This window comes from Bos indicus, chromosome 25 (genome assembly GCF_029378745.1).
Source record: "Bos indicus isolate NIAB-ARS_2022 breed Sahiwal x Tharparkar chromosome 25, NIAB-ARS_B.indTharparkar_mat_pri_1.0, whole genome shotgun sequence".
Classification (NCBI taxonomy): domain Eukaryota; kingdom Metazoa; phylum Chordata; class Mammalia; order Artiodactyla; family Bovidae; genus Bos; species Bos indicus.
The window spans coordinates 27,153,008-27,176,230 of record NC_091784.1 but is presented as its reverse complement, the minus strand read 5'-3'; the positions used below and the strand labels follow the sequence as shown (position 1 = coordinate 27,176,230).

The 23,223-nt window shown below is 44.8% G+C and overlaps 1 protein-coding gene and 1 long non-coding RNA gene across 4 annotated transcripts in view; one reads left to right on the top strand and one right to left on the bottom strand.

Moving 5' to 3' along the window:
* Positions 1-143: 143 nt before the first annotated feature.
* The window catches only part of SGF29 (SAGA complex associated factor 29), a 40,806-nt gene continuing 17,726 nt past the window's right edge, over positions 144-23,223 (bottom strand). For all 3 annotated transcript variants that reach the window (XM_070779878.1, XM_070779880.1, XM_070779881.1), the window contains exons 2-10: positions 19,136-19,225; positions 16,994-17,069; positions 16,697-16,769; positions 2,974-3,038; positions 1,857-1,986; positions 1,635-1,781; positions 1,373-1,408; positions 1,113-1,275; positions 144-346 (exon numbers count right to left, since the gene is read on the bottom strand). In XM_070779878.1, coding sequence (XP_070635979.1) covers positions 230-346; positions 1,113-1,275; positions 1,373-1,408; positions 1,635-1,781; positions 1,857-1,986; positions 2,974-3,038; positions 16,697-16,769; positions 16,994-17,069; positions 19,136-19,225 — 897 coding nt within the window. In that variant the 3' untranslated portion in view covers positions 144-229. The remainder of the gene's footprint in view (positions 347-1,112; positions 1,276-1,372; positions 1,409-1,634; positions 1,782-1,856; positions 1,987-2,973; positions 3,039-16,696; positions 16,770-16,993; positions 17,070-19,135; positions 19,226-23,223) is intronic.
* Positions 19,221-21,382, top strand: LOC109578381 (uncharacterized). Its single transcript, XR_002183677.2, has 3 exons — positions 19,221-20,107; positions 20,619-20,657; positions 20,755-21,382. It is a non-coding gene; the product is annotated as an uncharacterized lncRNA (long non-coding RNA).

The window sequence follows — 23,223 nt, the reverse complement described above, 5'->3', positions numbered from 1 at the left end:
CTGTTGGGAGCAAAGAACAAACCTGAGCTAGAAGGGTAGATGCCCACTGGGACCCAATGAGGCCATCTCCCCTGGTGGCCTCTAGCTCGCCCTAGTGGGGAGGGAGAGAAGGGTCTGGAAAAGCAAAACCCAGGAGACATGGACAAGGAGGAAGAATATTTATTTGATCACAAAATCTTGTGCGTCCCCCTTTGAGGGTGTCAGCTGATTGCGAGTCTACTAGGCCACTTCACTTTTTCTTGGGCTCCTTACAAGCCACCACGTACCGCTGGGCTACATTGAGGGGAGGGGAGTAACCGTCTGCATAGGAGGTGTCTTCAAACAGGACGGAATAGTCATCCTGGGGCTGCAGCAGAGGCAGACAGGAGGGACTGGTCAGAGAGCTCCAGGCGAGCCCCCCGCCCCACAGCACCACCACTAAGCTAGTGACAGGAACCTCTGGCTCGTGGCCCCCAGACACGCCTGTCCTCATAGTCACTCAGGAAGTGGAGATGTGTGAACGCAGTCCCTGTTACTACAGAACTCTTTCCTCAGCAACAAAAGGCCAAGGGTAAGGGATGAAGAGCAAGGAGACCACCACCTACATGGGTGGGCCGTAACTGGAGGGTGTGGACCAGGGAGCCTGGGTTAAAGGGATCAAGGACAACCTAGAGGGCAACAGCAAGGATCCCGGAGGAAGAGGCAGGAATAGCCTTTAAACTGTCCTCAGGTGACCAGGGCATCAGCAGTGTGGTTAAGAGCATGAGGGAAAGCGGTTCAGCCAAAGAAAAGGCAGTGGGGCTGGAGTTAAGGGCTCCAAGACAGGCCCTGGGCATGGAGCTTCTTATCTCAATGCAAAAGCAAGGTTAGACTAGTGTACGCGTCGTGTCCATTCAGCTCGGGGCTCGCTAAGGCTCTGAAACTCAGGAAGAGGAGGGTGCGCCAGTGTTGCCCCAGAGGGCAGGGCTGGAGGGAAGACTAAGAAGACAGAGAGCAACTTACAGGGCCCTCTGAGCTCAGAGAGGCTGTGAGATGAGGACAAGAGGGGAAGGAGGTAGGAAGGTGACTCCAGGAGCCATGTGGCCACCTGGCCCTGATGTTAGGGACAGCCTCTCCTGTGGGGGCTGCCTTACCCGTTGTGGGGGCGTGTGGATCAGGGCGCGGTAGAAGCAGGTGGTCTGGGGATACAGGGCCAGCACAAGCTGCTCCTTCTGGAATAAAGCTTCGGGGTCTGTCTCCGGGTTGGCCTTCCACTGGGGTAGTGGGATGATCCGGCGGCGGCTCAGGGTGTGTCTCCTGGGGGTGGGGCTGAGGTCAGGTGGGGGCCCCATCCCCGCAGGTTGGCTGCCCCCCCGGCTTCCACGGCCCCCCCACCCCCCACCAGCACACTCACTCTTTGCCTTCTTCGTCAATGTCGTCTACCTCATACCTGTGGGTGGACGAAAGGAAAGGGCTGGATGCAGAAAGGGTCAGGGTCACAGTCCAAGTCGGGGAGTCGTGAGGAAGGGAGAGGAGGGCAGGGAGGGGAAGCAGTCCCCTGGTCCCCACAGGCACCCAGGGGTGTAGCTTTTCTCCCAGCCTGCAGATGGGTAAGAGTGTAGCCCATGCGGCTGTGGTGACGGGAGAACAGCCCATGGGGCTGGGGGACCACTCACTTGTTGGTGGCGTGGCTGTAACTGACCACCTCGGCCAGGATCCACTGCTCATCCCCATCCACGGCCTTCACCCGGGCAGCCACCTTGTCTCCAGGTTTGGCCACGTAGTCCCCAGAAGCTGGAATGGCCCCGCAGAGGGGCGGGGGCCTGAGAACAGAATTAAAATGTTCTGTCCCAGCCCCCGCCTCGCCAGCCCCTACCCTACCCAGGGCCCACCCTCACTTGTCACCAGGCTTCCCGATCCACAGGGGCAGGGTCATGGCTGACTGCTGCAGCAGGGTCATGAGCACCCCCCTGCGCATGGTCTTCCGAGGAGGCTCCGAGTCATTGTACAGGCCTGCGATCTTGGCCGCTGTTGGAAAGAGAGACGTGAGCCCTCAGGATATCAGAGATAGGGCGTCCACCCCAGCCCTCCCACATTGGGCCTTCAGAGCTCAGCCTGCAGCACCCTGGCCTGAGTGAGCACCAAGGGCCCGTGTGCCATCCTGCCCCTTCCTCAAGATGCCCTCAGTGAGACCACTCAGACTGACAGATGGAGAGCCGCCAGGAGGGTGGATACCCTAAGGGGAAGGAACAGGAAAGGGCAGAAGCTGGGGTTGGGGGGCAGTGGTCACGTTCTAGTTTTTGATCTGGGTGAACATTTTGTTCAGTCAGTGAAAAGTTTCAGCAAGCTGTGTGTTCACATCTGTGTTCTTTCCTATTAACATATGTTGTAGTTCAACAACAAAAAATTTTTAAAAACGAATGTGGACAGACCCCTGATCTCCTTGGGCATGGTTCAACACACCCAGCCACGTTATACAAACCCAGCTGGCGGTGTGACAGCATTTTTGATGGATGAGCAGGTGTGTTTGTGGGTTCACTGGGGCAAGAGAGTCGGGAAGGCCCCAGGAGCCTGAGGGATCTGGAAGCCAGCGCCTTGTGTAGGTAAACTCCATGTGGAAGGCTGGTTTCAAGACCCCCGGGGTGCAGCTCTCAAAACACAGCCAGGTTCTCTTCAGAGCAAGAAATGGGAGGGGGGAGAATTCCCTGGCAGTCCAATGGTTAGAACTCTGCGCTTTCATGGCTGAGGGTGTGGACTTAAAAAAGAAAGAAATGGGAGGTGGCAGTAGTAAAGGGGGTGGGGGTAAGTGCCCCAGACAGTAGACAGAGCAGGGCAATCAGTGTGGTCCGCAGGGAGCACTGGGGACCATCCCCATTCCCTTCCCAGCCCCAGGCTGCTGCTGCTCCGTCAGAAGCCCCCAGACAATCCCACTGGACTGAAGTCACAGGTGCCCCCACAGGGAGACCGACTGTCGCTCTCAGGAACCATCACTCCACCGGGTGGTCTCTAACTCACCAATCCGCCTCTCTTCCAACAGAGACTTGATTTCTGCAATCTTATCCAGGGCTTTCCGAAGGATGCTGAGGTTGGGGGAGAAGGGAGAGAAGAGGTCTGCGTAAAGCACAAAGCATAGACTTCCTTTTCTCGTTACGGCAGGCTGGCCAGCTCAGACCAAGCCTGCTGCCGGAAACCATGGACCCTAAATGTGTACTCTTTATTCTTAAAAGCACAAAAGAGCGGATGAGATGGGAGGAAGTAGTGGGACAAACAACCTAAGAGGGTTGGTAAGCGAAGCGGAGGGCTCCCTTTGCCTGAGGGCACCAGACAAATGCTGCGGAAGGGCTGTGGGGTGCTGGCGGCCTCTAACAATTGAGATTTCAGAGGACAGAAGTTAGAATTCGCGGTCTGCCCTAGTTGCACACATAAGAGGAGACACTCTGGAGGACTATGGGGAGTTGTCTCGGCCCACAGCAGGGCTGGGGGTGGCGGGAACTTGTCCCCACCCCCTGGAAACCCCTGGAGTTCAATTATGGGGGCTCCAGAGTGGCCAGGACCCAAGAAACCTAGCAGAAGTGCACACAAATCCTTGCTGGAAAAAGGCTTCTTCATCCCAGAGTGTGGGGGACCTCCCCCAAAGGGTAGTTCAACAGCAGTAAGCAGCACTGAATCCACTTCAGGTCATTTATTCTCCGGCCCACTCCTCTAGCAAACCTTTAGTAAAAACCCACGTGTTAAGGAAGGCCTTGGTTCAGCATGAGACCCGTGAGAACACAGCATAGTAGGGTCACAGAAGGTATCCCAGAGGGTGTGACTCTTGTGGATTTGTCAGGCAGAGGCCAGAAGGCTGGGCAAGGGGCAGCCTTGGCAGAGGGAACTGGGCAAACAGAGTAGCGAGGGATGAACATCCTGCCGTAGGCTCAGAGCATTGAAGCTCAGCGTGGCTGGCATCCGACACAGGGACCACTCGGCCAGACCTACCATGGGCTTGTGAGTGAGCACTGGGACACAGGGCAACCAGGCAGAGGAGTAAAATCCAGGAGGCCAAAGGGAACTTTGAAAGTCTGATCACTGCTTCTGGGCCTATTGGGAGGACATCCTTTTATGTAGTTATGTCCTAAATTATATTCTATGAGGTACTGATGGCATGGTTCTCAGCCTTAGCTGGACAGCAGAATGCTCAGGGAGCTTTTTACAAAGAATCCTAGTTGTTTTAAGAATCCTCAGCAGATGCCAAAACTAGTGGGGGGGGGGGTGTTGATATGAAATGGGCTATGTACATAGTCTCAAAGTATCTAAGATACCTGTCAATTACACAATGGAAAATAGCCCTAACTTGAGAAATACGGAAGAGCCCACCTTTACCAGTGAGAGTTTTGCCTTCTAATACGAAGACGGAGGACATCACTTCCAGAAGCGTAAAACCTGAATCTAATTGTGAGGAAACAGCAGACAAACCCAAAAGAGGGAGATTCTACATTGGCTTATCATTTTCAGAATGTAAAAGTCATGAGAAGCAGAGATAGCCTGGGAACCGTTCCACATTGAGAGAGACTAAAGAGGCAGGAAAACTAACCTACACTAGGAAAATATTCTGTTCTTTTGCCATCAAGGTCATCTAAATAAGACCTGTAGCTCAGTTAATAGTTTTATATCAGCGTATTATCGTAATTTTGAGAAATGTGCTACGGTTGTTTAATAAGAATGTCCTTTTGTAAAGCACATGATGACTATAATGTGTTTAGAGGTCAAGAGGCATCAGGCATGGTGTCTGCAACATAAAAGGTTCAGAAAAAAAAATTTTTGACTATACAGAGAACAATAAAAGCAAATGTGATAAAAATATATTTACCTAAGTCTGATCATATAAAAAGTTAATACCAATACATGAGTTCCACCCTAGTTAAATCAGAACCTCTGGGCGTAGCCAGCCTTGAGAATAGTGTGTGAATATACTCCACTGGCATACTTCCTTAATACTGAGTTAAAGAAACTTGCAGAACTTGGCATAGCCTTTACCACTGTAACTTGCATTGTGAATCTCCAAGGAAAGGAATGTAACATTGCTGCAGTCCATGGGGTCTGCAAAGAGTCTGATACAACTTAGCTACTGAACCACAACAAAGTTACTGAAGTTCCACTGGGGAGGTCTGAGGAAACAATGTTTTAAGATCATTTACTATTTCAAGAGCAGTTTTCTGGAACTGAAATTTCTGCCTCTCCCAACCAGAGAGGTCAATCAGAATGAGCACCCAGCAAAGCATGGGTCTGTACCTTCTAGCAGGCAGCCTGCCAGCCTGTCAGCACCCTTCAGGGAAGGGCCACCCCAAGAGGCTTGCTTCCCCTGGGATAGTGGAGGAAAGACCTCTTGCTGGCTGATCCTTTGAAGTGTCCTCAGCCAAGAACCCTGAGCCCTAACTTCCCTCCCCAACCATTAATAAGGGCCTAACCAGTGTGGGCTCTTTAAAGTAATCCAGTACTGCTGCATACCAGTTCACAGTAATTATCTGATTAGATTGAACTTTTAAAAAGAAAATTAGTTAAAATTCCTTGTGGGCTTTCTTCTCTCTTGTTGAGGTAGTTGGAATTATGCTTGCAGAGGCAGACAGAAAGCAGCTAATAAGCCAAGGGGTGCTGCACAGATGGAACTGCCCGGGAGCTGCCCACCCTCTGGCCATCTACAGAAGAAGGAATCTAGCAGCAGCGCTGGCTGCGCAGTCTCCCTCAGCCCCAGGCCCAGCGGGAGGATAAACACAATAGACTCTAGACTCTCAAGCACATGGCTTCTCTGCCCTCCTGTAACTGGTCTGTGTCTGTGCGTGACCCTATCAGGCCTGAGAAGGGACAATACCTTCCCTCCAGCTTCCCAGCGGACACATTCTGTGATGGATCGAGACTGTCAGGAAGCATTTAACAGGAGGCTTCCTGTGTGCCGTCATGAATCCTCTGGATCTGTCACGAATCCTCCTTTGGATCTGTCATGAATCCTCTGTTCCTTATTAAGGAATTAAGAGTGGCAAACCGCTCCCAGGGCTGAGGAATGCATGCATTTCCTTTGTTAGTTTTTCCATACGGTGAGAAGTAACTATTTACGACCCTCTTCCTTTTTATGAACCCTATGGTAAAAGTGATTATTTACAACCCTCTCTCTTTGATATGGATTGCCTTATGTTTCCTTGACAATTTGTAAGTCTGGACTTTTGATCTTTATCTTTGCTGAACAAAGCTACCTTATAAGACAGTATATATACCCACACTATGTTGAATAAAACACCCTTGTTCCATCAGAGCTTGGGTCCCCGTGTCTGTCTTTCTGTTTCTCTCTCTTTCTCTCTCTCAGGCTAATTCTTTGGAGCGCAGAAGCCCACTGAGCTCACTTTCTTGCCTGGGCTTGCAAGACCCTTGCGAGAGGGTGCTCTGTGCCTACGTGAAGCAGTGCAAGCCCTGTGTCAAGGGCTTTATTGGTTTTCTGTGTAAACCAAGGAATATCAGCCTCTCTCTCTCTCTCTCTCTCTTTTACTTTCTTATCATCAACTCCAGACCACCAGGTTCCAGTCCATTCAGGATCAGATCAGATCAGATCAGTCGCTCAGTTGTGTCCAGTCCATTAACGGACCTCAACAAGTGGCACCCAGAACAGGGACCTGGTAGATTTGGACGGAGTGACTCAAGGACCTATTGAGGTGGGTAAGTACTAAGACATGGGCCAAATGGCTGGAAAGCCCCATCACTTTTCTACTTTACTTCACCACTTAAAGTTCAGGGACTTTCAGTTTCGCGCCAGCAAATAGAGGCTTGCCTTCAGACAGTGGTTGCATGTAACCCTTGGTTCCCTGATGAAGGTAGTTTTGATTTAAAAATTTGGCACCAGGTCAAAGAAAATGTTCAATGAGCTGCCAGACAGGGAAAAAATATTCCGATAGATTTCTGGCCCCTATGGGCTCTCATCAAAGCTGTGATTCTGCCATTTCGAGGTAATTCTAGCCCTCCTGATATTCAGCAACAGGCAGAACACTTATTACATGAATATGAATTAGATGATGAAACCTTACAAAAGGCCCAATTAGAACATAAAATATTTCAGAGCTTTCCTACAAGCCCTGCCCTGGTTGCTCCAAGCACTCCTCCCCTGCCAATGGGCACAAATCCCAAAGTCTCTCCCTTGCTAGAACCTAATGATTCTGGCAACAACTCCCCTAAGACACCTTTTGACATTAAAACCAACAACACCTTTCTGAATAACAATAATAAGTTTTTTACCACATACTCTTAATTGTAAGAATTTGCTACCTACTCACTCTCCTTCATGACAAAGGCTCTCTGAATTGCTGGCTTTGCAATCACAAGTCTCTGAAGCTGATGGTTTCTCCGCCTTTCCAGTTTTTAGAAATCCTGACACTCAAGGGCATATAATATCTCAATATGAGAGTATTAACTTTTATCACATGCAACAAATTTAAAAAGCTATAACTATGTACAGCCCACATTCACCTTTTACTAAAGCACGTCTAAATTCTGTAGTATCCTCTATTGGAAATTTTATTCCCCATGATTGGTGAACTTTAATAAAAGCTCTCCTTAAACCAGGAGAATATCTTCAATGGATAATGTGGTTTCATGATATAGCCAGAGATCATGCTAACAGAAACGCTTGAGCTGGCACTCACCAAAATCAAATTACTTTTGAGATGCTAACAGGACATTTAGGACAGGACAATTTGACGCTACAGAAGCTCAAATACAGTGCCCTCCTTTGTTACATGAACAATTAAAAACAGTGGTCCTTGAAGCTTGGGATCAAATCACTCCTAAAGGGGAGCCTACAGGTAGCTACACTAAAATACTGCAAGGACCTAATGAAACGTATGCTGATTTTTTAGCTAGATTAGAAACTGCTATTTCCAGTACTGTAATTGGAGAAGAAGCCAAAAGGCAACTAGAGAAATTACTTGCTTATGAAAATGCAAATCAGGAATGTCAAAAGGCTATAGCTCCAATTAGTGAGACAGAGACTATTATTATTTGAAGGCTTGTCACAATCTAGGATCAGAAACTCAAAAGATGCAAATGCTAGCTGAAACAATGGTTGCTGCCTTAAGAAAAGGAAATGAAGGATGCTTTACATGTGGAGATAAGAACCATTTAAAAAGGGACTGCCCTAAGAAAGCTACTAAAAAACCTCCAAAAATCTGCCCCCACAAACCTTCAGTCTTTTACTTGGCCGATCTAGTTTGACTTCTAAAGGAATTACTGTTCACCCTGGAGTCACTGATTCAGATTATAAAGGAGAAATTCAAATTATGACGTCATCTCAGATTTTACGGCAATTCAAAAAGGGGGATAAAATTTCTCAATTACTTCTTTTACCTTACATTTCTATTAACTCCTCTAATAGTGTACAGACGGGCGGATTTGGCAGTACAGATCAAAAACAGTCCTTTTGGACATCATTAGTATCTGAATTTGACTGACCGACTATAAATATCAAAATTAATGGTAAAAGATTTTCTGGTCTCGACACTGGATCTGATATTACTATTATTTCCAAACATTTATGGCCCAAATCCTGGCCTGTACAAAAATTTCTTGCCAAATTGCAGAGATTTCTCAAACCAAAGTACAAGAGGTTTATCAGAGTACTCAAATCTATCCATGTGAGGGACCAGAACGCCAACCTGCAACATTAAGACCTTCTGTGATAGATGCACCCCTTAATCTAATAGGAAGGGACTGACTTATGCAATGGCAAACTCAGATATACATTCCACATTTTTCCTAGGGGCCACTGCTCATTTAAGAAACAATACAATTATTAAAATAACTTGGAAGAATGACGAGCCTATTTGGACAGAGCAGTGGCCCCTCACGATAGAGAAATTACAGGTGGCTAAGGAACTTATAGATACACAACTAGAATTAAAGCATATTGAGGAATCTTGTTCTCCTTGGAACTCTCCTATATTTGTTATAAAAAAGAAATCTAACAAATGGCATCTCCTAACAGACCTTAGAAAAGTTAATGCATCTATGAAACCTATGGGTGCATTACAACCAGGAATCCCATCACCTACCACTATTCCTCAAAACTGGCACATAATTATTATTGATATACAAGACTGCTTTTTTAATATACCTTTACACCCTTTAGACCGAGAGAGATTCATCCTCTCTCCTTTATCCTAATCATATCAGACCTCATAAATGGTACCAATGGGCTGTACTGCGGCAAGGGATGATGAATTCTCCCACCATGTGTCAGTACTACGTAGCCAAAGCCCTTGAGCCTGTGAGAAAACAATTTCCCAACTTTCTTGTTATTCACCATATGGATGATATATTGTTTTCAGCTCCATCTATCTTAGAAACTCAACACATGTTTGATATAGCTCAACTATGCTTAAAAAATTCTGGATTAATCACTGCCCCTGAAAAAATTCAAACCTCTACACCTTACCATTGCTTGGGGTTTGTTGTTAATGGACAACATATTATTCCCCAACTCACTCAGATCCGTACTGATAAATTATCAACCTTAAATGATTTTCAAAAGCTCTTGCTGCTGCTAAGTCGCTTCAGTCGTGTCTGAAGGGTCCATAGACGGCAGCCCACAGGCTCCCCGTCCCCGGGATGGGATTCTCCAGGCAAGAACACTGGAGTGGGTCGCCATTTCCTTCTCCAATATATAAAAATAAAAAGTGAAAGTGAAGTTGCTCAGTCATGTCCGACTCTTCGTGACCCCATGGACTGCAGCCCACCAGGCTCCTCCATCCATGGTATTTTCCAGGCAAGAGTACTGGAGTTGGGTGCTATTGCCTTCTCCGAGACCTTCTTTAGGCATTGCTAATTATCAACTCAATAACCTATTTAATACTTTAAAAGGCGCTCCTGATTTAAATAGCCCTCGTTCACTTTCTCAAGAGGCACGAGAGGAACTCTATTTAGAGCAAAATAAGTTACAAAAACAATTTCTTACTCGCATCAAACTAGATTTACCTCTAGAATTGTTTATACTCCCCTCTCTTCATTCTCCCACAGGACTTCTTGCCCAATAAGAACACCCAGTAGAATAGATCTATACCCATTTTAGGGGAATAAAGTCACTTATACCCTACCTTGATTTAATTGCTCTAATCACTATCAATGGAAGAAATAGGACTAAAACTCTAATTGGCTCTGATCCTCATAAAATTGTAATACCTATCAATAAATCTCAATTTGAGAACGCATTACAAACTTCTACTGATTTCCAAATAGCTTTTCTGGAATATTTTGGAGAAATTTCATTTCATTATCCTTCTGGTAAGCTGTGGAATTTCTTCAAAAATACTGCATTTATTATTTCTCATATTATCAGCTCACAGCCTATACCACAAGCTGAGATTTTTTATATAGATGGGACTAAAAACGCCAAAGCTTCATTCTGGTCTCTTAAGGAATATAAAGTCTTTTATACTAAATTTCATTCTGCTCAACAAAATCAATTATATGCTCTTATTCAAGTTACTTGCCTACATCCTTACCCCCTTAATATAGTCTCTGACTCTATATTCAGTTTTTGTATTAAAAAACATAGAAACCTCCACCATAAACTCCAATCAACCTATTATTCAACAACTCTTTTTCGAACTACTATCTTCCAATATAAATGGAACACAATTCTTCCATTTATATTACACATATTCAAGCACATTCTTGCCTTCCGGGCCCCATGACTCATGGTAATGAAGAGGCTGATAAACTGGTTTCCTTTGCTACTCTGGAGGAACAGCATGTTCTGTTGCATAACAATGCTGGCTCCCTACACCAGCTATGGACAATCCCATACCGCCAGGCTAAAGAAATTATTAGTAATTGCTCTACTTGTAGATTCCATATCTTCGACCCATTGCACAAGGTGTTAATCCTCACGGTTTGCAACCCAATGAACTATGGCAAATGGATGAACTCATTGCCCTGAACTTTCTCCATTTTCTTTCTCTATGTCTGTATCAACACTAATTCTTCTTTTATTTGGGCCACACCTCTTTGCGGTGAGGCTACACAACATGTTATAACTCACTTATTAGCTTCTTTTGCTGTAATGGGAACTCCTAGTTCTATAAAAACAGACAATGATCCTGCCTATATTTCTAGACACTTTAAACAATTTTTACAATCTTTTTCTATTAAATATATTACAGGTATTCCATATAATCCACAGGCACAAGGCATAGTCAAATGAGCACATCACACACTAAAGTTGCAAATTAAAAAATTTTAAAAGGGGGAATACACAGGAACACTACTGTCCTCCTTATCAAAAGCAGACTTTACTAGATTCCAACATAAGATATTTCCAAAACCTATAACTATTGTTAATACAGCTTTATTTGTTTTAAATTTTTTAAACTTACCACATGGAGATATCTTAACAAGAGCAGAAAAGCATTTTGAGGAACTGAAGGACACTTCACTTCCCCTGCCCATTTGGAACCACGACGGGTTAACGAAACAATGGAAATCTGGGAAACTAATACAGGGAAAGGGGTTTGCTTGTATTTCCCCAGATGGATCCAACGAACTCACATGGCTTCCTCTTCGGAAGATTTGACCCAAGGGGGCCCCTGGCCTTCAAAATAGAGACAAAACAACAAAAACCCCAGGAGGAAGAAATTCCAATATGGGCCATGGCGGCTCTAAAGATCTCCAGGAAGCACCACCCTCGGCGGCATCAACCTTATGATCTCCCCACTTGGGGACAAATAAAAACGCGTACTAATCGAGCTGAAAATTTGATCTTTCAACAGGGAATGCTTCGGAGTCCTGGAGTCCTGAATACATTTTCCTCGCAATGCTCAGTCTGCTTGCCTGTGCCTCCCCTGTTCAAGCTCTAACTAATCATACTTCCTGGGCTTACATACCCAACCCCCCTCTACTACAGGTGGTCAAATGGACGGAGAGAGGACCAATCGTTTCAACTAATGACTCTATACATACGCCTTCTCCCTGGAGCATTAAAGGGTCCTCACACACTGAAGAAGAAGGAAAACTAATTAATATTTCTCTAGGTTATGAAGTCCTTCCTTTTTGCATGGGCCCAGCAGAATTATGCATAAACGTTAGCCGACAGACTTGTGCTTTCGGCCTGCCTCCCAAAAAGGATTTTCGGATGTTGCTTGGATTATTTACTGCCCTTTCTTTGTGAACCATGTTTATACTACTGAGACTTTGGGGAAAGAGTTAGGGAAAGAACAAAGAACATTATGCGAAGGGTTTACTTATAAGAACTTTACATATACTCTTGTTCGTTGGGACAAATGTCAACCCAAATCAGGAAAATTAATGTTTGTGGCTAATCATACGATTGTGGATTGGGGACCCCATGGTATGTGGCTATCTAACTGCTCAGATGATGTTAATAGCACTGCGGGTGACTATGCTACTCAAGTGGCATGGAAGGTTAATGACACTATGATAGAGCATTACCATGACAAAGGACTTCTTGGGTGGCTTGACAGTGGATTAGCCCCACCTCGTCCTAGGATGTCCTGGATAAACAGAGTGGGCTGAACAATGGGACATTTGGAAACCTGCTGCGAGCACCAAAGAACCTGGGACTTGGACCCGGCATTTCACAGGGACCAGTCGTAGTCATAGTAACTATTTCTTTCACTATCATCAATCATCTTTTATACAGGCCTGTGTCCCCACTTCCTTTTGTTATAGCCATAGGAAATTTACAATAAGACTTTATGTTCTGTAACTTGTATTAATTGCAAACTATATACCTGTCTTAACTCCTCTATTTCTTTAAGAAATTATTCCCTTTTGATTCTTCGATCTTGACATAATTTGTGGTTACCAATAAATCTCCAATGACCCTGGGAAGAAGGTCCCATGGCTGGACTTGCTTCCAGATTACTTACTAAACTGCTCCAACGATCTAAACGATTCGTTGGATGGCTGATTCTTGGCATTTTGGGGTTAGTAGCTATTTGCACCACTGCTGCTGTTGCCAGTGCTGCTTTACATACCTCGATTCAAACATATAATTTTATCCAAAATTGGACTGAAGATGCTCAGTCCTGAAGAGGCTGCTCAGGTAGGTGAGGATATTCAAGAGGAAATACAGGAACTAAAAAGAGCCATCAAATGGGTCAGAGATCAATTAATAGATTTGCAAAAACAAGTGATACTAAAATGTGATTGGAATTCTACTCAGTTTTGTGTTACTCCTGTTCATTTCAATCATAGTGCCTACAACTGGAAACAAATCAAATTTCATTTACAAAACATACATGATAATGCCTCTCTGAACGTACAATTACTGCAAAAGGAAACCTTTGAAACCTTTTCTAAACGTCTGCCCTCTTCCACTAATTTGGAAACTAGCTGAACAACTAGCTGATCAATTATCTGGGCTAGACCCATGAGGATGGTTTCAAAGTTATCACCCACAGCATCGGGTCTGGAACTGTAACTTTGGTGATTGTCTTGGTAATTATATTTGTTGTTTATCATTGCCTTTCTATAAGGTTGGTGAATACTAAACAAACTCAATTGCTCAGGACCTTTTTTACAAATATAATAAAATAGGGGGAATTGTCAGGAAGCATTTAACAGGAGGCTTCCTGTGTGCTGTTTTGGATCTGTCATGAATCCTCTGTTCCTTATTAATTCCTGAACACTTTCACTTTTCATTTTCATTCATTGGAGAAGGAAATGGCAACCCACTCCAGTGTTCTTGCCTGGAGAATCCCAGGGACGGGGGAGCCTGGTGGGCTGCCGTCTATGGGGTCGCACAGAGTCGGACACAACTGAAGTGACTTAGCATAGCATAGCATTCAGGAATTAAGAGGAGTGGCAAACCACTCCGGGGGCTGAGGAATGCATGCATTTCCTTTGTTAGTTTTTCCATACGGTGAGAAGTAACTATTTACGACCCTCTTCCTTTTTATGAACCGTACGGTAAAAGTGATTATTTACAACTCTCTCTCTTTGATATGGATGGCCTTATGTTTCCTTGATAATTGTAAGTCTGGACTTTTGATCTTTATCTTTGCTGAACAAAACTACCTTGTAAGACAGTATATATACCCACAGTGTTGAATAAAACACCCTTGTTCCATCAGAGCTTGGGTCCCTGTGTCTTTCTTTCTGTTTCTCTCTCTTTCTCTCTCTCAGGCTAATTCTTTGGAGTGCAGAAGCCCGCTGAGCTCACTTTCTTGCCCGGGCTTGCAAGACCCTTGTGAGAGGGTGCCCTGTGCCTACGTGAAGCAGTGCAAGCCCCATGTCAAGGGTTTTATTGGTTTTCTCCCTAAACCAAGGAATATCAGCTTCTTTCTCTCTTTTACTTTCTTATCGTTGACTCCAGACCACCAGGTTCCGGTCCATTAAAGGACCTCAACAGAGACGAGAGTCCTCCCCCCGGTCAGCACCACAGGACAGTGTCCACGCTGCAGGTGCCCACACACAAGCAGCCTGCTGACCAGACCTCGGCGCCTGGCTCAGACAGAGTCCAGGCGCTAAGGCATTCATTCTCTGCTCCAGGCACTTAACATTTGAGGCTGTGACCGCCCAGGTCCTCACAAAGTTAAACTGACCTCTGCCTGCACTGGATTAACTACTCATCAAACTACCTTCCTTCAATGGAACTCTGAGCGAGGCTGTTAGTGTCTGTGGCCAAAGAGTCATGGAGTACACCATCCCTGACACTCGGCCCTCCTGAAGCTGCATCCGGAGAAACGCCTTCTGAATCAGTGTCAGAAAATATCTTGTCCCACCAGTCTGGGTGTTTGGGGGAGAATGGATACATGTATATGTATGGCTGAGTCACTCTGCTATGCACTTGAAAGAATCTCAACATTGTCAATTGGCTACACTCCAATATAAAATAACAAGTTTTTAAAAATACATTTTGAAAAAAGAAAAAGAAAATATCTTGTCCCCCCTGGAATGGCTACCCATCTCCACTGACACATGGAAAGTGACATCTTTGATCCGTCTCCTTTGACTCCTGCCAAAAGAGACAGTTGTTAAATGAAGACAGAGGGTTTTCTGTTTTCTGCAAAAGCAGGAGGAAAACTGGCTAGGAAGAGCTGAAGGCTCAGATGAAGGAAGAGCACAGCAGGTGATGAAGCAGCATGGGCTCCTGGGGCCTCTGCAGTTTCACGAGAGGTTTACCACAAATATTAGGAAGAAGAGCTGACAGGCACCACAGCACCCGGGTCAGGGTCGCGTGGGCACGAATACCACCACGTTTTCCCCACCCAGACGCGGAGCTCCTGTGGGCACGGCTGGTGTCTTATCTGCCTCATTCGCTCTTCTGTTCCCAGTGTGGTATCTGGAGGGGAGGACTCCTTACTTAATATTTAGTGACTGAATGTAAGAAGTTCTGAGAGTCTGAAAAAGTCAAATGGCAGCACAACTGCCAGGGACCTGCACTTCTGAAATAAGCTTTAAGTGTTAAACTCTGGAAAGTCGAGGCCAGAGAAGAGCCCAAACCATCTGGCTGCAGAAGCTGTCGCCTCACTCTGCCTCACTCTGCCAGCAGTTAATCTGAGAAGGGAACATCTGCCTTTTACTTTCAAATGAGTGTGAGTCACTTTGACCTATACAAGCCAAACTCCAGGCCCTCTAGTGGGAAAGGGCCCCACAATGAACCTTCTAATCAGGAGAAGATGGGGGTGGGCAAGGGCAGGCTGGAAAGCCAAGAAAGCAACACCTCCGACCAGAATTCACTGTGTCCCCTCCCCGCCAGTCAGCCCCACCCTTTTGTTTCTGTTCCCCATCAGACCCCTTTGTCTAAGCTAAAAACCTTGGAAAGCTTCTCCTCTCCCATCTGGTCCCCAATTTGATCTCAGAACCTGCCTCTTGTTTCTCCAGCCCCACTGACATTGCCTCAGCTCAACTCCATCGTACCTTATGCCTGGTCTCCAAGCGAGACTTGAATCTCACCCAGTCTGTTCTCTGCCTGACAGCCGGGCATTTCTCTCCTGCTCTTGTACCATCTTTGGTTTCCTATTGCCTCCAAGATAAAGTCCGAGTATTGAAGGCCCTCCCCATCATGCCCTCCCCTCCCCCAGCCACACAGGGCTAGTTCTCACTCCCCAAATGCTTGCACCCTGCACGTGCTCCTCCACGGCCCTGGCACACTCCATCTTGTCCGCCTACCCATCCCTAGCTCAAGTTTCTCTCCTCCCTGAAAGGGTCCCAGATTCCGAGGCCCAGTGAGCACCTCTCTGCCGGCCCACCAACTACACTGTCCTGTAACTTTTTTAGAGCATCTGTCCTTTCTGTATGGCTTGCCCCTGAAGGCAGGCCCCTCACTATCCTGTGTGTCTCTGTGGAGACTGCCCAGCACCAGGCATCGCCATAGGTCATGGTCAAAATGGTTTGAAAATACAGGTATCAGTGACTTTATATGCATTACCACATTTTACGTTGACAATTCTATAGGGAGTTATTATCCCTATTTTAATGAGGGAGTAACTGAGTCTCAGCTCAAGAGACCACCAAAGGTCAAGTGATAGGGAAAAGGCAGCGCTGCGATTTGACCTATGCCCTTCTGCCATTTATACAACAGTGGGGCCGGGGAAGAGGGACAAGAGTGGGCTCTAGAGAAGCTGGGCCCTACAGGAGAGGCTAGGAGTCAGGATCTGCTTACCCCTGAGGAGCGGGGGCAGGCTGGGGTCTTGGGCTCCTACAGCCCAGCACCTGGGTGAGGAGGGAGGCAACGGCAAAGCAGAGGGACAGTACTCACTTGCACTCAGCCTCCGCATCGGCTTTGGCAGTTGTATAGAGGCCACGCAGCTTTGTCCGGTAATAGGGAGAGACTGCAGAGTAAACACAGGGAGACAGATGCATGGGAGTCTGTCATCCATCTTCTGGGTCATCTTGGGTCACCTGGCCTGAGTGAAAACTGTCCTTCAGGCTTAGGCAGCAGTGCATTTCGGATCAGGCAGATACACGCAAAAGTCGCTTTTGAAAATGAGGACAGCCAGTCTTAGCTCGCACCCACCCCCCTCCTCACCTTTCTCTCCTGAGCCCAGCTACTCACTCTTGTTCTCAGTCTGCATCCGCTCGTGGGTCTTCTGGATGTTCACTAAGTTGTGTTCACTCCTCGAACGCTCTTCCTGCAAGGATGAGGTCGACAGGACATGAGGGGCCCTTCATGCTGCTGTGGTAAGTACCCTACAGCCCTGGCCAGAGGCCCCATAAATAGGGCCCTCATTCTGTAAATCCAACTTCCAAATCCCTAAGAGCAAAAGGAATTTTTCCCCCACCTAATGCAAAAGCAGTACAAAAGGCATTAAAGTTCAATCACAAGTTATACATTTAATGACACTCCTTTATCAAAAAAGACAAAGTGATCCACAGATTCAACGCAACCCCCATCGAAATTCCAGCTGACTTCTCTGCAGAAACTGAAAAGCTCATCCTCAAATTCATATGGAAATTCAATTGATCCAGAACAGCCAAAACAATCTCAAAAAAGAAAAACAAAAATAACATGGGAGAACGCACATTTCTCAATTTCAGAACTTTCTACAAAGCTGCAGTGTTGAATGGTGTGACACTGCCATATAAATCAATGGAATAGAATTGAGAGTCTAGAAATTAACACATGTATCTATGAGCAATTCATCTGGGGAAGCGAGGGTAGGGAAGGAAACTGGTACAATTCTTCCCCATGTCAGTGATCCTAGGACCAAGGCTGCAAGTGAAGATGCTGGGAGCTAGGATGATTCCTAAGAAAGAAATTGTAACTTTACCTTTTAACCTTTATGTCAGAATTTCTAAAAACCTGAGAGGGTAGCCATCTGGCAAAATGCAGTTAAGAGTGAATGCAGTTATATCACATAATTGAAACAGCCCACTAATTCAGAAATAACTGAATCATGGCCAACTGTCCTAAAGCCTGTTCATAAATCTGGTAAATGGGCAGGGCCAATTCTGTTGCAAAGGTAAAAGAGACTGCTCTGTAATTCTTACTGATCTGTTCTATAATGAAACCAATTTTACTATGATCACACTTCATTATGTTATAACACACTGGTACTGTCAGTAAGATATAACTATGTTTTGTTAAGTAAGTCATAGGCTAATACTGATACTGATGACCAAATGTATTAGGGGATTGAGTCAAAGTCTTCTGAGAATGAAATGCTGATAAAAAATGACTGGCCTGAGGAGGAACTGGATTTGACTCATCAGCTAATTTTGATACCAAACAGTTTCACATAAATCTATCATAAGGTACAGAGAGTGGAAGATGAAAGAGGAAATTGGGTAATCAAATTAGGACAAAAGTATGAAAGTGCATGTAATGGTTCTATAGAACAGATTTAGTTGTTTCTTTAAGTCTATCTCGACGTTACAAAGATTACTGCAAATGTCAGGCATATTCATCCTGATACTATTATATCAGGTATACCTGTATCTGCTATATAAATGCTACGTATGCATGCAAAGTCACTTCAGTTGTGTCCGACTCTGTGTGACCCTATGGACTGTAGCCCGCCAGGCTCCTCTGTCCATGGGGATTCTCCAGGCAAGAATACTGGAGTGGGTTGCCATGCCCTTGTCTATAAATGCTATACTAAATGTAAATGTTCAAATGATTATTTTGCTGTATCAGGGCCAAGGGCTAGGGAGGTGGGTATGCAGTTAAAGATTAATTCAGCAGGCTAGGGTTTTCAAACGCTGGGCATTTCAAAACAGGGTTGGCCCTTGACCAGCTCTTGGGAAATAACCTCTAAACATACCTGGAATATTTTGCCTGATAGGAGTGTCTCTGTTTACCTGGAACAAGGAGGTGGAGGCATACAGAAAGTGACTGCTACAGGGTACGGGGCTTTTTTGAAAATGTTCTGAACTTGATGATGGTGATGGTTGCACAACACTTTGAATATTGGATTCAAATTGAACTGTACACCTTAAATGGGTGAACCGTATGTGAATATAGCTCAGTATCGCAATATTGCTGTTACTAACCAAAAAGAACCATGAAATCCTGCACGTGACAGAAAATCCAATAGGCAACGGCGGTCATACCCTCCATGCTCCTCCTCTCACCTTCATGACATCACTGTGGTTCTGGCACGTCCAAACTCTTTGAACACAACCACCCCTGCCCCCTCCACAGTTCAGTATCACAGCCCACGATCCCCTCTACGAGTGGAGGGCTGTGGCTTTTTACCTGGGTTTGCTTGATCAGCTGATGGAGCTCTGTGAGCAGTTCTGCAATTCGGGAATCAGCAGACACAAGGGCCATGGTATACAGGGGCGCCTGCGGGGAGGGGAGGAAAAGAGAACTTATTAGTGGCTGTTGTGGGTTTAACCATTCTTCTGGTTAGGACGCTGCAGTCCTAACTTCTGGTACTTGTGAGTGTGACCTTATATAGAAACAGCGTCTTTGCAGATGTAATTAAGATGCATGTTAAGATGAGATCATACTGGAAAAGGGTGAGCCTTAATCTAACATGAGGGCTTCCCTGGTGGTTCATGCAGCTTCCCAGGTGACGCAGTGGTAAAGAATCTGCCTGCCAAGGCAGGAGACATAAGAGACGTGGGTTCAGTCCCTGTGTCGGGAAGATCCCCTGGAGTAGGAAATGGCAACATGCTCCAATTTCCTTGCCTGGAAAATTCTACGGACAGAGAAGCCTAGTGGGCTACAGTCTATGGGGTCGAAAAGAGTCAGACATGACTGTGTACCCCCCCACACACACATAATCAAATATGTCTTGTGTCCGTGCAAGAGAAGAAACAAGAGACACACAGAGAGAATGCCAGGTGGAGAGACAGACATATATACAGGAAAGACAGCCATCTGACAGAGACAGAGACTGGAGTTAGGCAGCTGCAAGCTAAGGAGTGCCAACGATTGCTGGCAACCACTAGAAACTGGGAGAGAGATAGGGAACATATTCCCCTTCTGAGCCCCCAAGAAGGACCCTACCTTTGATTCTGCAACTAACAGAACTGCTTGAGTTCGGAATTCTAGCCTTCAGATCTGTGAAAGAATACATTTCTTTTGTTTGTAGTCACCTAGTTTATGGTCATTTGTTCACAGCAGCCTTAGGAAACTAATACAGTGGCAAGCGGTCCTGGAATGCTTCCCCAGTCCAGTGATGCTTGGATTCGGTGTGTTCAAACAAGTCAGGAGTACTTAGTAAGTACCTTCCAAAAGCAGCACGCCGTAGCCCCAGCTCTTGTAAAGCATTCTGGTTTACCCTCCTCCTGCCTTTTTTTTTTTTTTTTTTTTTTTAACTTTGCTTCCCTGATAGCTCAGTTGGTAAAGAATCCACCTGCATTGCAGGAAACCCTGGTTCGATTCCTGGGTCAGGAAGATCCGCTGGAGAAGGGATAGGCTACCCACTCCAGTATTGTTGGGCTTCCGTTGCGGCTTAACTGGTAAAGAATCCGCCTGCAATGCGGGAGACCTGGGTTTGATCCCTGGATTGGGAAGATCCTCTGGAGAAGAGAAAGGCTACCCACTCCAGTGTTCTGATGTGGAGAATTCCATGGACTGTATAGTGCATGGGGTCGCAAAGAGTCAGACACGACTGAGTGACTTTCACTTTGCCCTGTTTTTAAATCTGTAATTGAAGACTCAAATAAGATCTTATATGAAGACACTTTCCAAGTCATAAAGCACTGTGATTTTTTTTTTTTTACTGTAGAGGGAAGAGAAATTAACTACTAAAAGTTTCTGACTTAAGGTAAGATAAATGTATTCTGATGAAAATAAAATGTAACAGTAGATAATCAGGATAAAAGACAATAATAGGCAATGTTATTTTATTATTTTTTTAATAGGCAATTTTAAAAGTAAGCTACTGTTTTGCCAAGATACAACCTAAATGTCCATCAACAGATAAATGGATAAAGAAGATGTGGTGCATATATACAATGGAGTACTACTCAGCCATAAAAAAGAAAGAAATAATACCATTTGCAGCAACATGGATGTAACTGAAGACTATCATACTAAGTGAAATCAGTCAGAAAGAGAAAGACAAATACCATAGATATCACTTATATATGGAATTTAAAATATGATTCAAATGAAATCTATCTATGAAACAGAAACAGAATCATGGACACAAAGAACAGACTGATAGTTGCCAAGGGGAAGAGGACTGGAGAAGAGATGGAGTGGGCAGTTGAGGTTAGTGGATATAAGTTTTTATACATAGAATGGATGAATAACAAGGTCATACTGTATAGCACAGAGAGCTATATTCAATATCCTATGATTAAACCACAATGGAAAAGAATATTTAAAAAAAATTTTTCAGGAATTCCCTAGTGGTCCAGTGGTTGGGACTCTGCACTCTCACTGATGAGAGCCTTAATTCAATCCCTGGTCAGGGGAACTACAAAATCCCACAAGTCGTATGGTACAGCCAGAAAGTAAAAATAAATTAAAAAATGATTTTAAAAATGTGTGTGTGTGTGTCTGTATATATATACATATATAAAACACTGAATCACTCTGTTTTACAGCAGTAGTCAACACAACATCGACTATACCTCAATAAAAAAAAATTTTTTAAGTAAGCTTTTGTAACTAGGTGAAAATGGACACATGCTTAAAGAGAAAAGGAGATGGGAAAAAAAAAAAAAAAGGAGATGGGAAGAAAAAAGGAAAATTTTTTAGGATGTTGAAATTTTACATGATCCCCCTACCTTCTGGGAAAGGTGGTTCAATTAATATATCTCCATATCCACAAAGATCAGCTTCACACTGAATCTCCCCCATCCCTCCTAGAAGTAAACTGAATTCCTTGTATGTAAATATTCATATCTTCTTAAAATTTCTGCTTTTGTTTATTTAAAAAGTAATATAAAAACCAGGAATACAGGAGAACTGCCTCAAGTTGATCAAGGGCATCTATGAAAACCCATAGATAACATCATACTTACTGGTGAAAGACTTAAAACTTTCCCCGCTAAGATCAGCAACAAGTCAACACTGTTCTGGAGGTTCTAGTTAGGGCAATAGAATGAAATAAAAGGACCAAGACTGGAAAGAAAAAAGTAAAACTATCTCCACCTGCAGAAAACATGGCCTTGTACACAGAAAACCCTGGATACTTGTTTATGTATGGCTGAGTCCCTTTGTTGTTCATTTGAAACTATTACAACATTGTTAATCAGCTATACTATTAATACTGATATTTCTTGGGCTCCAAAATCACTGCAGATGGTGGCTGCAGCCATGAAATTAAAAGATGCTTGCTCCTGGAAGAAAAGCTATGACAAACCTAGACAGCATATTAAAAAGCAAAGACATTACTTTACAGGCAAAGGTCTGTCTAGTCAAAGCCATAGTTTTTCCGGTAGCCATGTATGGATGTGAGAGTTGCACCATAAAGAAAGCTGAGCGCTGAGGAACTGAAACTTCTGAACTGCAGTGTTGGAGAAGACTCTTGAGAGTCCCTTGGACAGCAAGGAGATCCAACCAGTCCATCCTAAAGGAAATCAGTCCTGAATATTCATTGAAAGGACTGATGTTGAAGCTGAAACTCCAATACTTTGGCCACCTGATGTGAAGAACTGACTTATTTGAAAAGATCCTGATTCTGGGAAAGACTGAAAGCAGGAGGAGAAGAGGAAGACAGAGGATGAGAGGTTGGATGGCATTATCGACTCAAAGGACATGAGTCTGAGCAAGCTCCAGGAGCTGGTGATAGACAGGGAAGCCGGGTTTGCTGCAGTCCATGGGGTCACAAAGAGTTGGACGTGACTGAGCGACTGAACGGATTGAAATGCACATTTTAAATACATGTCCATCTCCATCTCTGCCAGCCCTCACCAAACACTAATTTACCTTCTGTCTCTAGATATTTACCTATTCTGCACTTTATTTTCTTTGATTGTTCAATAATATTCCATGTTTGCATATACTACATTTTGTATATCAGCTCATCAACTGATGGACATTTTGGGTTGTGTTCACTTTTTGGCTGCTATAAATACTTGCAGACATGTTTTCATTTTCTGGGCATGTACCAAGGAGTGCAACTGCTGGGTCATATGGTAACTCTATGTTGAAGCTTTGGAGAACTGCTGGACTGTTTCCAATGTGGATGTGCCATCTATATCTCCATCAGCAACATAGGAGGGTTCTGCTATCTCTGGTATCTGCATCAACACGTGATATTATCTACCTTTTTGATTACAGCCATCTGAGTAGGTATGAAATGCTAACCATGGTTTTGCTTTGCATTTCTTTGATGGCTAGTGATGTTGAACATCTTTTCTGATGTTCAAATGCCATTT